At 33.1% G+C, this 16577-nt stretch overlaps 1 protein-coding gene across 1 annotated transcript; it reads right to left on the bottom strand.

The window, feature by feature from the left end:
- Positions 1-3594: 3594 nt before the first annotated feature.
- LOC131596001 (aspartic proteinase Asp1) lies at positions 3595-6452 on the bottom strand. The gene is made up of 9 exons (XM_058868544.1): positions 6121-6452; positions 5722-5839; positions 5324-5550; positions 4895-5125; positions 4648-4786; positions 4349-4543; positions 4182-4254; positions 4007-4094; positions 3595-3896 (listed from the first exon to the last, which is right to left on the bottom strand). The coding sequence occupies exons 1-9, from the start codon at positions 6300-6302 to the stop codon at positions 3797-3799; spliced, it is 1353 nt and encodes a 450-aa protein (XP_058724527.1). The 5' UTR covers positions 6303-6452; the 3' UTR covers positions 3595-3796.
- Positions 6453-16577: the final 10125 nt, after the last annotated feature.

Here is a 16577-nt window from a genome sequence, read left to right as displayed (position 1 = left end):
TTGTTCTTGTGTTGTTTTGTCAGAATACATTTTTCACACAGTTCTTTTGGAATGTTGATTTATGATAAATCTGAAATCATGTTCTTCTCTTCATATTGTTGATATCTTTAAAATTGAGATGGCCAAATATGTAGTGTCATAGCCATTCATCCCTGTTAGTTGTAGTTGTCAGACACTTGTGTTCTATCACATCAAGTTCAATTTTGAAGGTTCTATTTTGAGACATAGGTGCCTTCAAGATTAACTTGCCACTTGAATCGAGAACTTTCATCATCTTATCTCTTATCAATATTTTGTAATTCTTCTCGATCAGTTGCCTATGTTGAGCAAATTGTTTTTCATGTCTAATATGTACAACACGTTGGAAATCACTGACATTTTGCCATATTTTCTCATGATCAAAACATCACCAATATCTTCAGCCACTAGAGTATTATCATTTGCAAACTTCACCTTGTTCTTCATTGAGGGACTTATGTTGACAAACCAATCTTTCCTTCTAGTCGTGTGTGATGAGCACCCTGAAAAACTTCTTCTTCGTATTTTGCAAGTCTTGCACCACTTTCTTGATTACTTCTTTTGTTCTCGGGACAATCACTAGCATAATAACCATGCTTTTGACAATTGAAGCACTGAATATGACTCGTATAAGGTTTTTGTCCACCACATCTTCCTCTTCCTGCAGCACCACCTCTGTGATTGCTTTGGTTTGAGGATCTTCTCTAGTTAGATAAACTTTCTTCCTATTGGTTACCTCTATCATTAGAATTGTTATAACCACATATACCTTTATCGTCGTTCCATTTTCCTATTTTCTTTCCTTTTGCTGATTATGCATGCAATGCTACATCACCTTTCGCCTTGCTTACAGATCTTTCAACTATTATTTGTTCATGAAATTCAAGCAATTCTTTGAAGCTCTTCTTTAATTGTGTGTAACAGATCCTTTGATTCTTTTATGGCTACAACCACATGATCGAATTTTAGAAGTAGTGACCTCAAAATCTTTGCAACTATCGATTTCGATGTCAACATTTCTCCACACATTTTGATTTGATTCAACAGTCTTGTTATCCTAATGAAGAAATTAACAACACTTTCACTTTCTTCCATCTGAAGCAACTTATACGTCTTTTTGTGAGTTTGTAACATCGCCTCTTTCACCTTCTCAACAACTCCAAAAGATTTCTCCAGGATGTCTCATGCTTCCTTCGATGAGTATACATTACCAAATTTCTCAAAGTTGTCCGAATCAACGCATTAATCGATTGTAAAGAGAGCTTTAAAATCTTTCTTCCTCAATTCTTTATGTGCAACATTTTGTTCATCCGTAGCATTCTCGTTAATTGGTGTTACTTCAATCTTCACAAGATCCCAAACGTCTTGATAGCAGAATACAACCTCCATCAGTTTACATTAATTATCGTAATTCTTGTCATTCAAGATAGGGAGATTTGCTAGAAAATGTTCGATTAAATGAGAAGTTATTGCTCTATGCTTTTTCAAGAATCGCAACCAATGCTCTAGATATCAGATGTCAGAATCAATCTTGATAAAAACAATATCCAATCACTTTCTTGATTGATTCAAATTTCTTGTTATTCACTCTTCACTCGATTAATTCAAACACACATTGGTTGCAAGACGATTGCCTCGCACAAATATTTGAGAAGAGAAGATAATTTGAAGGAGAAAAGAATAAGAGAAGATGAAGTTAGGGTTTTGAGAGAAGAGATAATAAGATTATTAATTCTACTTAATTAAAAACTTCTCCCTGTCTAAGTTCACAACTGTGAATTTTCTCTATTTCATCTCATCTCAAACAATAAGTACCCTCATATTTATAATGAGATTACTTGTACATCAAGTTGTCTGAAACTAACTAACTGTCTTATTAACTTTGACAGTCTGTATTCGACTCTCTGTCGAAGACACACTTCTTCTACTTGGTGTATTCGACTTTCAGTCGAATATACATAATTTGTGTTCGACCTTTTGATGAATACATACGTGTTTGACTGGAATGAACTAAATTCGACTCTATCAACTACATACTACTTTGACTCTATCGAATTTACAAGCATGTTTAACACACAAAATTACATATTTTACAGGCTATCTCTCTGTAACTATGTAAAATAGAAATTAAATATAGAAATTCAGAAGGAAAAAAAAAAGATAATAGAAAAAAATCATCCACAGAACTAAATAACTTGCCAAAACCTTGACCAAAAAGAAAGAATACAAATCACAGGCTTTAAAATCACGTCTTGTTAACCAATCGTTAGTTGGTCTCGTGGTGATTAGCGCTGAATTTGGTAGGGAGGATCACGGTTCGATCTTCTGCAACTGATTGGGAGGGGTCTGAAACCACTTGATGCCATAACTGACCCCCAAACCAGACTAAACTGGTGGTGATAAACCAAAAAAAATCAAACCTTAATATATTTTCGCGAGATACTTGCATCAAAAAATTACCACAAAAATAATCCTAATGTTTAACACTTTGAAATAAAGAATTCATAACCAACTTATTTATGACATATCAATATCATAATAGAAACTATATTTGAATACAAGATAAAAATTCATAACCAACTTATTTATGACATATCAATATCATAATAGAAACTATATTTGAATACAAGATAAAAATTCATAACCAACTTATTTATGACATATCAATATCATAATAGAAACTATATTTGAATACAAGAAAAAAATAAAGGTTAACATTCATCTACCTTCAATTTAGTTGGGTGCCGGTACCCTTAATCAATTAAATAAAATAATTCAATGCCATGTCATTTTCTTATTTTCATTTAATTTAAAGCAAATTAAAATTTAAAAATAATTTACATTAATAATACCGATATCCAACTATTTATCATGGGTACCTAAGAATTTTTAAAAAATAAATAAATAGAAACTTCACACAAAACTAATGATAAGAATAATTCCAAAAGTGTTACCATCATCACCACAAAATTTTAGGTAGGGCTTATTCTTGCAAAAACATCTGAGCTTATAGTTACTAAAAAGACTCTACAATATGCAACAACAACATGGCATTTAAATTACTAAGTATGCAACATTCGTAAGTTGCTAATAGTATGTGATTTATGTAAGCAAAAGCAAGAGTATTGCATAAAACTTCAATATCAATGCTCAACGACCATAATAATTCACAGCTTAAGAAATATCTCAATTTAAGCCTCAAATAATATCCATTTACCTTTACTATTGTAAGGTTATTTCATTTTTACTACAGATTCTAAAATCCTCCACACAAAAAAGAAACATACACAAATTTATTAGATCCTCATCAATTACTATGCAAAGCAACTTTTTAAAACCAAGGTCCTTGCTTCAAAATAAGTGTCTTTATTTTCCCCAATGTTCTTTAAAAAATCATAGATGTGTCTGGATCCGGACAGAGAAAAAACTATGCTTTTATTCGGAAGTATACTTTTGGAAGCCAAGCAAACCGAGTTTTTTCTACAAATATACTTCCGAAGTGACCGTTAGGTAGAAAAATAATGGTTTAGCTTCATTCTCCACTAAATGAAAAGTATTTATGCAGGAAAAAAGAAATGAACAGAATGCTCCACAAGTAGTTGAATTTTGAACAATATGCCTACTTTTCGGTCAAACATTGTATTTCAAGAAGCATTTACATCATAGTAAGTTGCCAAAAAAATCAGTATATATGTTGTACATGGTGAAATTATATATGCTATCCAACTTATCTATAGACATCCTCTGCCACACAGCTCATTGATATCTGTTTGACATTTCAGAATTCAGATGCGGCGGGACATCCTCGGTCCTCAAAGATACCCAAATTGGCTGCATAAGGGTGTGGAAAAGCACCACCTTCAAAGTCACGATCGATACTGTTTATGAACAGAGAAGAAAAATCCATCCTTGTAAGACTTGCCAGCATTTGAACTCCAAAATAATAAAAGAAAAAGAAAAAATATATTGGTATAGACAGGTTTATAACTTGGGTATCCTATCGCAATCAGAAGAAATCCATCCAATCTGCTGCCTCTCGTTGTCGTAAATTACCATTTTATCTTGTAAAGAGATGTCTGTTGATAGTAAAAGGTAGAAAAGTGTATTACCATCAATGTATAAAAAAATAATATTCATTCTGTCGCATTTGGAATATGCCTTACCTCCTATTATGTTAATATCTCCCAGTCCTACTTCAGTGCCATCCAGAATCCCCAAGCAAACATTTCCGTGTTTCTGGAAAAAACAGCAGTGTATAAAATACAATTCCATATTTTTTACCTTCACTATAGAGGCAGGGAATTTGGTCATGGTCTTAAAAGGTACTCACTGTGACAATGAGATAGGCTTCTGGTGGTATTAGCATCTGCAAATTCTTCCCTTTTTTGAATCTCAAAGCTAAGGGCTTGAAATAGTTTTTGACATCACTTACAGATTTGAAAGACTTTGCACCCTTCCAACAAATCGGAAGAGACGGATCCTCAGTTGCTCTTGTCAATTGTTTTCCCTTTAATTCACTATTTACCTGAATCATGGATCAATCAATTGATGTTAAGTACAAATAAAGAAATGTAATTGTTGATTATAAATAATACTAGTTCTATTGAGGCTCCCATGTTTCCATCTTACCAGATCAACAACAGCACGATAAGCTTTGGAATTAAAGTAAGTGTAAGAGCTTCCACTATCGAAAATAAGTTCAAGACTCTTAACAGTAGTAAGCTTTCCATTGAAAAGCAGTTCTGCTGGTCCTAAACTGTAGTGTTTTCTGAAGCAACGATTGAGTGGAAGTTCTCATTAGAGACAACAGATGATACTACATGTATGAAACTAAAGCAAATCAGAAGAAAACATATGACATTTTCTTAGAACTTACTCTGAAGAACTACGTAACATGGGTGTCCAAACAATTCCTGATGAGGGAATGAGATCATCTCCAAAGAATAAATACCCTCCTCGGCCACTTAAGCAATGACCAACTACGTTGCGAATCAGACCTAGAGAATGAAGCTGAGACAAAATACCTGTCCTGCCATTGCCAAGGCCAAGAACTCCAGTGGTGGCAGGTGGAGAGGTAGGACCAGAATACTTTTGATCATATCCACATCTAGCCATGCATCAATGAAAGAAACTCTAATTTCAATTATTCAAGAAGGTCAATAACAAATTGTAGCAAACATTTATCAGCACAATTTAAACAAAATTTCATTTTTTCAGACGCCATAACTCGTAAGTTCACCATCACAAACTTTAGTAAACGCAATGCAGCCACTGATAATCAAAAGGATGGAAACAAAAAACTCACCCAAAGGCTATCTTAGGTCGTAGCAGAGATCCATTCGTGAATTGAAGAGGAACATAGTCTCGAACAAGAACCCCAAGAGACGATCCATGATCCGCATACTCAACCTCATAGTCACATTGGTCATCCGGAGTATCACAGTGATAGTTTGACGTTAAATGCACTCCAGCACACAATTGGTCCACACATTGCACAAGATTATTTTTGGGTTTATAAAGTTGCTCATGAGGCTGCAAAGATTCACACCACGCAAAGAGTCAATGTTAAATATGCATCAGTATTGAGTTGAGATCCTCCCCATTTCTCAAAAGAAACCACCCATTTCTTCTGAGAAACAAAGAGGATCTCAACTCTCAACTCATCAGAAATCATAATGAAACCTACTATAAGTTTGACTTTACCTTGGTGCAACCATTGCATGGTGCATCACACTGAACCCAGGTGAGGTCACTACCAGAGTCAATATCAAGGTCATAAAGCTTTGGAGGATAACCAATATTGAGAGACACTGTGTAATACCTACATAAACAATAACCACAAATCATTTTCTTCTTCAATGGAATCAATTTAACAACAAAAACTAATTCACTTCAGAAATTCAACAAGCATGCTTCTTTTCATTCAAAAGCTTAAAGATTTGAAATTTACCAAGAAACTAAACCTAAAAAAAAGAACTAACCTATACGAACTAATCAGATACAAAAATTACACATTAAAAATGCTTAAAACAATAATCATAGATCAAATCATAACAATATTATTCAAAATGAAATCAATAATCAAGATGAATGGATAGTTACCCAAGGGGGTAAACATTTCCGTGAAGACGGAAAACGGCGGAGGAACGGAGGCGATGGAGCTTATCGGAGTTGAGGGGTTTATTGGAAGCAGCTGAGAAAGAGAGAGGGAAAATGGAAGAAAAGAGCAGAAAGAGAAAAAGTGAGAGAAATGGTTTTGATTCTTTGGTGGTTTTGAAATCCATTTCTTGAAGGAGAAATTGAAGTGAGAGAGGGAAAAGGGTGAAATGGTTTTGGGAAGAGAATGAGAAGAAGTTTTGGAGACAAAAATGGCTGTTTGTTTATCTGGTGGCAGTTGGCAGATGTAGATACTACCAACTTGATTTAATGCTTCCAAAAATTGACAAAGAAAAGTTGAAATTTAGTCAACATACTATACTAGTCTCTAAGTTTTCCAAATTCATATGAGTTCTAATGTATGTGTCAAAATTGTCATTTTTATAACTTTTTATGTATAAGACTATAGTTGATGATTTATAACAAATCAATTAATAAAATGAATTTATGTTGTTCAATAAAATTATAAGTTAAATTTTTAATTGAGATTAGAAAGAAAATAATAAATTTTAAATTAGGAGAAATCAGATTCACCGTGTGATGTCTATTAAAATGAAACTAAAATTTCATCTAGTTTTAAAATATGTTTGGCAGTACTTGATATATCCTTGAAGATAGAGAACAAAGACAAAAATTAAGAGTGATGAATGCATTTTCTTGGAGTCTTCCATTACTAGTAAGACATGTCATGTGTTCAATAATCGTACAAAATCCATGATGGATCTATAAATGTCATTATTAATGATATTCAATCCAAAGTGATCATTCAAGAAGATGAATATTCTCATACTTTAGAGCAACATGTTATGCAAGATGTTTTGGACAATGATACTAACATCCTTCTACCACCAGTAGATAATATCTCAGAAAATGATAAAGGTAGTTCTCTAGAAAACAGAGGATCGTCCTCAAGGATGCAGAAGAATCACTCCATTGAAAACATAATTGGATATCTGAATGAGAGAGTCGCAACTCATTAAAAAGAACCTGTCAATTATAGAGAAATGATATTTAATATGTTTTATTTCCAAAAGTGAGCCCAAAATTACGAAAGAAACCATCAATGATGAATATTGGTTCAACGCTATACAGGAAGAGCTTGTTTAATTTGATAGGAATGAAGTATGAGAACTGGTTCTTAGACCTAAATATGCAAACATCATAAGCACGCCTTGTAGCTCAAGGTTATACGCAAATCGAGTTGAATTTGATGAAACCTTCACTCTAGTTTCTAGTCTAGAAGTCAACAAATTATTACTTAGAGTATTTTGTCTTCTAAAGCTCAAACTTTATCGAATGGATGTGAAGAGTTTCTTCCTTGATAGGGTACCTTAATGAGGAAGTTTATGTTGAACAGCTAAAAAGGATCATTGATCCATGCCTTCCAAATCATGACTACAAACTGAATAAAGCTCTTTATGGATTGAAATAAGCTCCCAGAGGTTGGTATAAGAGACTCACTGAATTTATCACTAGGCATGGATATGTTCATGGGGAAATGACAAAACTCTCACTATTATAAATACTACATTTCCTATCAAAAATTTATCTCGATGATCTAACAAACCGAGGTACAATCACCTCCACTAGACGCTTTAATTTTAATTTTGAATTTTAATTAAAAAATATCACATATTCCCTACGTTTTGTTAACAAACCGAGAGAAAATGTGGCTCAGATACCATGCTTCGAATCACACAGCTCTTGTAGTTTTTACTTTAATCAACTATCAACCCATTAAAATTAGATTGATACACTCACCCATAAATGCCCTTCAAGTTTCAAAATTTTATGCTCTTAAAAGGGAGCTACAGTAATCTCATAATGACATTATTTATTCTTCTCCATGGCCTATCGATTCCTGCTACATCGCCATTTTGTACTCAAAACCCCTCTCATGGGTTAACAGTTTTTTTGGTTTTAATACACTTACTCTAATACCTCATTTTCCCTCCTTTCATATTTTCACTCAAAAGAAATTCCAAATCTCTCTCAAGATCTCTATTTCACTCTTAAGATTGTAAATCTCCTTCTTCATCAACCACCATTATCTTTTCTTCCTCAAGCTGTTTATTCATCATTATCAAGTATTTTTCTCAAATCTTCTTCTTCGTCAACCTCTATTGTCTTCTTTGTATTTGCATCTGACATTATTTCTCATTTTCTTTACGGATTTTTATCATAGTAGTGTTGTTATTGTCTGGTTCTTCAACATCCATTATCTTCTCTACATTTTCTTTCATTTTGCAAGACTGCTTTCATTTACACTAACTTGAGTTGCTTTCATTTCCTGGAGATTTTCTATTTCTTAAATCCTTTTTGCAGCAAACCTATACCGAATCCATCATGTATATCCGTGAAATTGATTTTCTCAGTAATGTTTGAAAGTTTGGTTGATGTTTTTGCATTTAGTCGTGTCACTTCATGTTTGTGCTACAAAAACATGTTTGTTGATGTTTTAAAGGATTCAGTCATGTTTCTAATAAATATTTCTATTTCTGCTAAATGTTTGTCATACATAAATTTTCTGCTAAACGATTTCATAAAGAATGTTCTTACTAATAGATGTTTCTTTGAACCTATTTCTTAGTTAATATAGATTGTCTCATTTTAAAGCTTTCAACTATAGATGAATATTTGTTACATGATTCTTACTTTCTTATACTAAACTTTTAAACCTATCAACTTTAGATGTTTTGAACTTAATTGTTTAAGCTTTAAACCATTGTTTTATTGTCCTTTTTCTTCTACATGCCTTTTCTTCAACAATGTCAAGGCCACCTATTCTCATAAAAGATGGGGTGAAAGGAAATCATGTTTGAAAAATGTATATTTGTGAAGTTGACATTTGGGTTGTTAAGGAGAGAAGTGACCAACAACATCTCGAGTTGGTCATACAAGATGGAAAGGTAGTAGTTGCACACACTTATTTTGTATAAATGACATCTATGGCATTAATATATAAATTAAATTGGAAAGGTAAATGACTGTCATTATATGTTATTCATTTCTCATGCCTCACTTTAACAATGTTATTGAATTTGTATGATTTAATGACAATTTATAGAGGACTGTTTTGCCAATATCCTAGGCACGACCCAAAGATTCAAAGCTTCTAGGTTTATATGGTATTGTGAGGTTTGTCCATAATCCAAGGCATCTAAGAAGTCCATTGGTGTCAAATTTGAATGCATTTGTGGATTTATAGATGTTGTACCAATCACTAAGTGAGATACAATTCTTCCATACTTACTTGCATGTTCATTTACATAACTTCTCTACTTTCATAACTCATCCATATTGTCTTCATGTGGTAGATACAAAGTAGAAATTGATATTGAGTATGAAAACCATGTTGGATGCTTTGTCTTTTTGGGGTAATGATTATATCCCATTAATTGAAAAGATAACTGCACAATTAAAACAAATCATGAAGGATGTAAGTTCTATCTCAATTTACCTATGCATGATTGAGAATTTGATTGTACATTCACTTTCATTCAATATATATTTTGTTTGTTAACTAGGCTCGAGAGGATCACCCTAAAATATATCTCGCACACCTTCAACCTACTGAACATAGAGCTAGCTTTTAGAATCAAGTATTCAGCTTCTTTCAAACAATACTCAATTGTGAGGTTCATTAAAAATGACGTCGTTATCAAAACTTAAACCAAACGAGGTATGCAATCACTTAGTTCAATAACTACATTATCATGCACCACTTTCTTTAATATATTGGTTGTTCATAATTGTCATCAATTCAATCTTAACCAACCTTTTGCACATTTCTTGACACCATACCTCACATGTTGCTATCATGGACAAATGAGCATCCATTCTAAATGAGAAACAAGATCGACCTATGGTATGTTCTCAATTCTAATCACTGAAAAAACTCATGAAGAGGTAGACTATACTAATACAACCTTAACTCATAATTTCCTTCTTTATATATAGTTGAGCCAATCTAATGAACAAACATTAAATGCACAACAAACCACATCTACTAACTAAACTTCTATCAACAAGTTCCAGCAGTACCCCAACTAAGAGAGTTTCCATTTCAACCGGCCTTAATGATTTATCCTAAGATGACTTCCTTACTCCAAAAGAATTAGCCAATAAGGTCAAACACCTTATGAAGGAGTGATCATGTACTTTTACATTTGTAGTCCCATCCATTTGTTTCATGCTATTATTTTGTGTACTCCATTTGTGTAAGGATTAAACCCACTTTTCTAAGACCTATGACACTATTACTGTTTCATTTTGAGAAATAGATTTGTCTATGGAGTATAACTTTTATTATCCAAGTAATGAATTAAACTTTTTATTATAATGTGGTTATTTGTACAAACATTCATCATTGTTATTCCTTACACAATCTGCATCAATGCTATTGCTTCACATTTATAGCGTACTCAATGGTAAACTCACAATGTCAAATATGTTATAAGTTTGTATGAAATTACTTTTTCACTTTATTTACACATAGCATATTGTTACACATAGCTACTGCTTCACTTTTTTTCAATTGCTTCATTGTTTCAGATGTGTAATATATAACATATTTAATGAAAACTCACAATGTCAAATACTAATTGTTATCAAAGATTCCTTTACGTGCATGTTTTAATGTATAAGCCAATTTTTAATGTTTAAGCTCATAGTAAAAAATTCTATAAGTTTGTATGAAGTGACTTTTTCACTTTATTTACACATACAATATTGTTACACATAGATGGTGCTTCACTTTTTTTCAACCCGCATCATTGTTTTAAATGTGTAACACATAGTATATTAAATAAAAAACTCACAATGTCAAATGCTAGTTGTTATCAAAGATTTCTTTATGTGCATGTTTTAATGTATAAGCCAATTTTTAATGTTCAAACTCATTGTCAAGTATGCTATAAATTTGTATGAAAAAACTTTTTCAACCCGCGTCATTCTTAAACCCAATGTATAAAGCAAAGACAAAGCAAGTCTAACATACTTTTGTCGAGCAACACATTTTCCCTTCTATACTGACAATATTGTCATCAGTCTCTATTTTGCTTCAATGATGAAATTAATATTTCAAAATAATTGCTTATATTTATATATTTTCGCTTCATACTTTATATGCTAGTTGTTAACGTTTCCGCAATTGACTCAACCTCAATTTGATTTCTTTCTAATTTTTGGGAATGTGGGAATGTAGAGGTACCAAATCCATTGTAGCAGATACACTACATATATGGTTTCAATGCAACTTTCCTAGCATTTATGTAGTCATCCTGTTATCACTACATAATGCTCTCTTTTTCGAACTTGTGATCATGGACGATTCTTTGTGGTTTCCTCATGGTGGTTTCATCATCCCTAAAAAGACGAGTCTTTTGACTTTGATGATTAATCTTGTCAAGTCTCGTGTTTTCTTCTTGCCAAGCATCCGCTGAGCCAAAATCCAACAAATCATTGGTTCCACAAGCATCTACAACACCATAACTCTGAATAAATATATGGAATTTCTCATTCTCAAAGTTTAAGTCACGAAAAGAGACTTCAACTTCTTTATTGAAAACATGCAAACTCGGTTGGATTCTTGAAAAAATAAACTTTTAAAAAGCCTGAAAAATTGCTTCTTGCCTCCATTCCATTTTAATACATGCAAAACATTAGACGCAAACATCTGAGACACAATAGACTAGGTGACTCATAATTGCATCAGTAAATAAAATAACAACATTGGCATCAATTTGGTGGGTAGGAAAAACATTTATCGCCATAAAAGCATGGGTGTCCTCAGAGTCCAACCAACATGCCAACACTCCTTCCCTTAGAAAGCTAGTATGGGACATACTCCAAGCAAATGAGAAACTTTTGGTTAATTTTATCTCTAATAGATATGTATCTAGTGCATGCATTTTATCTCACACTATTATTAGGCTAACCGACTTGAAACTCCATAATCAAAACTAAGAATATGCTCAAAGATGGTTTTTGGAGGGTTGGTTATGGGTCCTCCTCCTTTTGGTACCAACATTGGACCTCCTTTGGTCTCCTTGGTTCCATTGTTCTGTATATGTTCATATTCACAATTTGGCTCTAAATGTTAAAAGACATTTGCTCAACCTTATGTCCACCCAGCTACCCTTTTCCCTTGATGCTACTTCTGAAATTAACAAAAATCTCAACTTTAATAACAAGACCGAAGATACTTTTATTTGGTCTGATATGATCATGCTAATGGCAACTACACAACATAAGTGGTTACATGTGACTTCTTAAAAAGTGGTTACATGCTAATGTGCTTTCATTTCTAGTTTTATTTGTTTCAGCTCCTTTCTTTTATTAGCATTGTAACGTGAAAAAAATTCTTGTAGATGCAAACCGTCTACCAACAGTACTATCAAAAAGCACTCCATAATGAGAGAAACAATTCCTCTATATTTTTTAGAACTAAATATGCTTTTTCTCTTTATAAAATATTAAATTTTATTTTTGGTCCATGTAAAGAAACATGACATATTTTGGTCCCTACAAATTTAATATACATATAATTTTAGTCCAAATCAACGTATATTTTTAAATGATTGTTTTGCAGACATGTTTAGAATATTTTAAAAAAATTCATGAGAAAAAAATTCAAAATTTATTTTGTAAGTCAATATTTTCATTACTTTTATCATTCACTTTTAAAATTTTTAAAGTTCATATTTAATTCTTCTCATTTTCAAAAAATTTAAAATTTAGTAAATAAATATTTTATAGTATTTTAAACACGTATGAAATAAATTATTCAAAAATTTAAAATTAAAATTAAATTTTCATAACAATAAAGACCGTAGTATGGATCAATGGCCAGATGTTTTTAGATATACAAGATCCTCATTTAAAAGTAGGTGTAGAGCATACTTGCATCTATGAGGAAATTATGATAGGAATACAATAACTAAAGCTTTGAGGGAGAAAGAAAAGATTCTTAGAACATGTGTTTTCTTAAGCACACAAGAGAATATATTTGTGATTGCGTGATAAAAATATGTTAAAGAGCTCTCCTTTTATAGTCAAAGAGATACATATAAGACAAAAGCAACACTATTTACAAGCATGACATTTTTAATACAATATGAATGCCTTTTTCAAAACTCAACACATTTATCTCTTATAGATTACATCATTGTAGTCTTTATTGCACAAAAAGACAAAAATTACTATTCATAAAATGCATGTGATCTTTGAAGGACACTTGTCTATTTAGTCTTTTATTTTTGTTGACTCGCCTAACCACATCAATTTTCTTTTATTTATTACTTATTTTTCTAAAATCCAAGTAATTTTTTTTCAATATTATAGGTTATTTATTTTACTCCTTAAGAGAGTTTTGATTATTCCTCAAAATAAAAAATTTTAAAAAAAAATAAAATCCACGTGAATTAAAAACGAAATAAAAAAATCCACGTTTTACTCATCATATTTTCTCATTTTGCTGTGCAGAATAGCATCTTAGGAGAACAATATGTCATCTTCATATACATATTTCTTACCATAATAACTAAGAAGATGCTTGTTTGTGAGAAAAAAAGGAGTCGTAATTTGTGTTATAATCATTGTGTGATAGGGAGATTAATAGAATAATTTATTATTAGTTAAATGAGTTTTATTGGTATTTTGATGTATTAGGAATTATTTTATATTATGATGTTTTCTAGAATATTTTTAGGATAGTTTGGGCTTTAATTAATATTGGGCCTTTAGTTTATAATCCATTAGTATTATTATATATAGGTAGTGTCTTTGACACTTGAGAGGCATGAAAGAAATCAAAGTTTATGTTTATCTTTTATTTTAAGTCCTTTAATTTTAGTGTTCTTCCCCTTTTCTATTACAAACCCTAGATTATAGTTTTAATAGGATTAACTTCTTATCAATTGGTGCTTTCATTTCGATCTCATTCTTCCAAATTATATGGCTGTTCCAGTGTTTTATGGAGATGAAGAAGAAGATTCTTATTGGTGGGTGCTATGTGTTGAAAAATATTTCAAAGAACAAAGAACACCAGAAAAAGTTAAGCTGCCAGAAGTTGTCACCGGATTGCAAGGCCCTGCTCGACAATGGTGGCTTTGGAGGTGTCAGCTTCATCCACCATCTTGTTGGGACACTTTTACCAGTGCGTTCCTTTGGCATTTTAAACCTGAATGGCGAAAAATTTTACCAATGGATGAAGAAGAAGAGGAAACAAACTTGGCACTTCAACTCTTACATTCAGACCATACAGAACACGAGGAAGAAGAACATGTTGCTGATATAAGTTACAAAGGTGAGTTACCTAATACTTCAGCTATAGTGTCTTCCAATATTAGCAATTTCACACATGAAACTTTAAACAAGCCACCCTCTTCTGTTCCAAACCCTACCTTCCCAAATTGCATTCAACATCCCTCATTAACATTTTCCACGCCATACCTTTCTTCGCTAAGATCTGTTAACAAAACCCAACAACCATACTTCGATCCTTCATTACTGCTCAACATCGAGGCTCCTTTTAGTGACGTCGAATTTCACGATAATGGAGATTTGACGATTCCACCAAAACCTCCAGATCCAACAGTTTCAAAGATGATCGTGAAATCCCCCGGTGCAATAAAAATAACCCATCCCCGATCACAGTCCGATTCAGAGTTGAAGCAATGTTTCACTTCGCCACCGCCATCCGAGCCAACCCATTTTAACTCTTATGACGTTGACGACGAGTTATTGTTGTTTCCGACAGATGCAATACAGTCCAGCACTGCGGTAGATGTCGTGATCCCTAACACCAAACCATATGACCCAAGACCACCCAAACCTCCACTCTCATCCACAAAGCTGATTTCTACAAGGGATCTTTCAGACAGTTGGTCACCGCTAATTTCAACTGATTCAAAACTTCAGGTTTCAAATTTTCTTCACAAACCCTCATTAATGGAGCTGGAGTCACGATTTTCAACTATGTTCATGTTTTTTCAAAAGCAATTTTGGTTATCTCTAATTCAGATTTGCGCAGCTACCCACAACCTTGCACCCTCTGATGATATTGATTACGACGTTCCACCAAAACCTCCTGATGCTATTTTAAAGATAGAGAGAACACACACACACGAAGCCTTTGCGAAACTAATGGCATTGAAGATGATTCATAAATGTTTCTCCAGCTATATGACACTTCTGTCGATCACTTCAGTTTTAAAATGTTTATGTTCACAACAAGTTTCCTTGCTCCAAAAACCTGCACAAGAACTGTTTGACAATTTGTCACTGAGGAAAATTCAGCTTCGAATTCGTGAATTTGGTTCTTTGAGTAAAGAGCAATTGTGCGGTTCAGAGAAACATTGTTCCGTCCATCACTGTCTACCGAAAATTGTGACTAAAATGGTGAATTTGTTAGGCGTTGAAAATGAATTTGTTCAACACGTCGCGGGTAATGCTCTTGTCTTAATTTCAGAGTTCATGTTTACGACAGGGAACAATTGGGATGAGTTCATCAATTTGTTATGCTGTTCATTTGAAATGGCTTTTACTAGAATGCTCCCGCGTTGGTCTGAAAATAATAACTTTGATTCTCCTGATGTTGATTTTGCGCTGCAACATGGGCTGATGAGTTGTGATTGGTCTATTGTGGCTGGTATCATTGGAGTGCTTCGTGTTATACGTAAACATTTGAAGGAGGATTATGATGATGAACTTGTCAAAGTGTACTATAACTCTGTTAATGTCGAGGCTCCCTTCAACGACGACAAGTTTCATGTTGATGTCGATTTTTTGGTCCCTCCGAAATCACCGGATTTCAATCTTGACTATGCCAATAGCGTCTTGCCTCCACCAGCTCCTACCACGGTATACTCTCGTTATGAATCTCAACAATTTTCATTGAATATCTTATCTAGAATCCCATCTCAATTCATCCTCAATTCTAAAAATTCATTTAATTTTCAAGTTATGATCACTTTGGGGAAATATTTTGTTATGGTTGATCAAATTGTTGCTGAATTTTTGTGTTGTGGAACAAGTCAATATAGAAAGTATACTGAAACTGGATTCTCAAATATCGGCCACCATATGTTTGTTGAAATACCTCTGTCAATCATTCAATTGCTTTCGTCTATACCTTTTCCGCCGAAACCGCCGGATCCTTGTTTTTGGCTGAACAATTCTACCATGCTTCCACCACCTTCTTTCAAGATGTGGGAATATCTGATTTATAAGGTTACACGATGCGGTATCGGCTACGGTCTAGTACCACCAAAATGGCGTGGGAATGAGGCATGTGAGATTGATCATTGTATTACTTCTCCAAACGCAACACCATTCTGCAACAGAAAGCTAATTGATCATGCTATAAATGATGGTGTTGTTGTGATTTCGACTTCGTTGGG

This window comes from Vicia villosa, linkage group LG4 (assembly GCF_029867415.1).
Source record: "Vicia villosa cultivar HV-30 ecotype Madison, WI linkage group LG4, Vvil1.0, whole genome shotgun sequence".
In the NCBI taxonomy this organism is placed as follows: Eukaryota; Viridiplantae; Streptophyta; class Magnoliopsida; order Fabales; family Fabaceae; genus Vicia; species Vicia villosa.
Note: the sequence above shows the minus strand (reverse complement) of the source record. Positions and strands in the feature narration are given on the sequence as shown.

Excerpts from the sequence above, each read along its gene's own strand:
- LOC131596001 (XM_058868544.1), bottom strand. The coding sequence starts at position 6,302 with ATGGATTTCAAAACCACCAAAGAATCAAAACCATTTCTCTCACTTTTT. Across the intron at positions 4,255-4,348 it reads AAGCCTATCTCATTGTCACA|AAACACGGAAATGTTTGCTT; the intron begins GTGAGTACCTTT and ends TGTTTTTTCCAG. Across the intron at positions 3,897-4,006 it reads GATTGCGATAGGATACCCAA|TATCGATCGTGACTTTGAAG; the intron begins GTTATAAACCTG and ends GTTCATAAACAG.